We start from the raw sequence: 895 nt of genomic DNA, 5'->3' as shown, positions 1-895 counted from the left end.
CCCCAGGATATGATGGAATTAATGTATTCTTTTTCAAGAAATCATGGCATATCATAGGGGAAGAGGTAATACAAGTTGTACTGGATTTATTCTAATCAACACAGATGTTCAAGCCAGTCAATTGCACCTCAATAATGCTTATACCCAAAGTCAAGAACCCAACTACTATAAAGGAGTATAGACCTATCTCTTATTGCACTACAATCTACAAAATCATTTCAAAGGTTATGACTAGTCGACTACAATGAGTCATGGATGATTTAATAGATAAGACTCATTTTGCTTTTGTTCCTGGAAGAGTCATCATTGATAATATCGTATTGAGTCATGAGCTAGTAAAAGGGTATGGGAGGAAAGGGGTGTCACCAAGATGCACGGCGAAGCTAGATATGCAGAAGGCGTATGCCTCACTTGAGTGGCTTTTGCTTAAACAAATATTATGTGCCTTAGCTTTTCCAGAGAAATTTGTGAAGTGGATCATGACCTGTGTGCAGAGTGTCACCTATATCATCATCCTAAATGGTTCACCAACTCAACCATTTGAAGCTAGGAAAAGGGCTTAGACAAGGGGATCCCCTATCCCTCTTCTTATTTGTGCTAGCAATGGAGTGCCTCAATAGAAGATTGAAGGCATTTCACTACATCCCGGACTTCAACTTTCATCCCAAATGTACCAAGACGCAGATCATGCGACTTGGCTTTGCAGATGACTTTTTAATGTCTTGTAGAAGAGATACAATCTCAGTTCAATTGCTGTATAAATGTTTCCTAGATTTCTCAAGAGCATCACGACTGGAAATTAATAAGAGGAAGAGTTCCATCTTCTTTAGTGGAGTCTCACATGATATCCAAAAAGAAATACTAGATTTCCTGGGCATCTCAAGAGGGGAAATAC

General features: G+C 39.0%; 1 protein-coding gene across 1 annotated transcript; it reads left to right on the top strand.

Moving 5' to 3' along the window:
- The first annotated feature begins 251 nt into the window (after positions 1 to 251).
- LOC142169516 (uncharacterized) lies at positions 252 to 563 on the top strand. Its single transcript, XM_075231384.1, has one exon. The coding sequence runs from the start codon at positions 252 to 254 to the stop codon at positions 561 to 563; it is 312 nt and encodes a 103-aa protein (XP_075087485.1).
- Positions 564 to 895: the final 332 nt, after the last annotated feature.

The sequence above is a fragment of the Nicotiana tabacum genome, chromosome 15 (assembly GCF_000715075.1).
Source record: "Nicotiana tabacum cultivar K326 chromosome 15, ASM71507v2, whole genome shotgun sequence".
Taxonomy (NCBI): domain Eukaryota; kingdom Viridiplantae; phylum Streptophyta; class Magnoliopsida; order Solanales; family Solanaceae; genus Nicotiana; species Nicotiana tabacum.
Note: the sequence above shows the minus strand (reverse complement) of the source record. Positions and strands in the feature narration are given on the sequence as shown.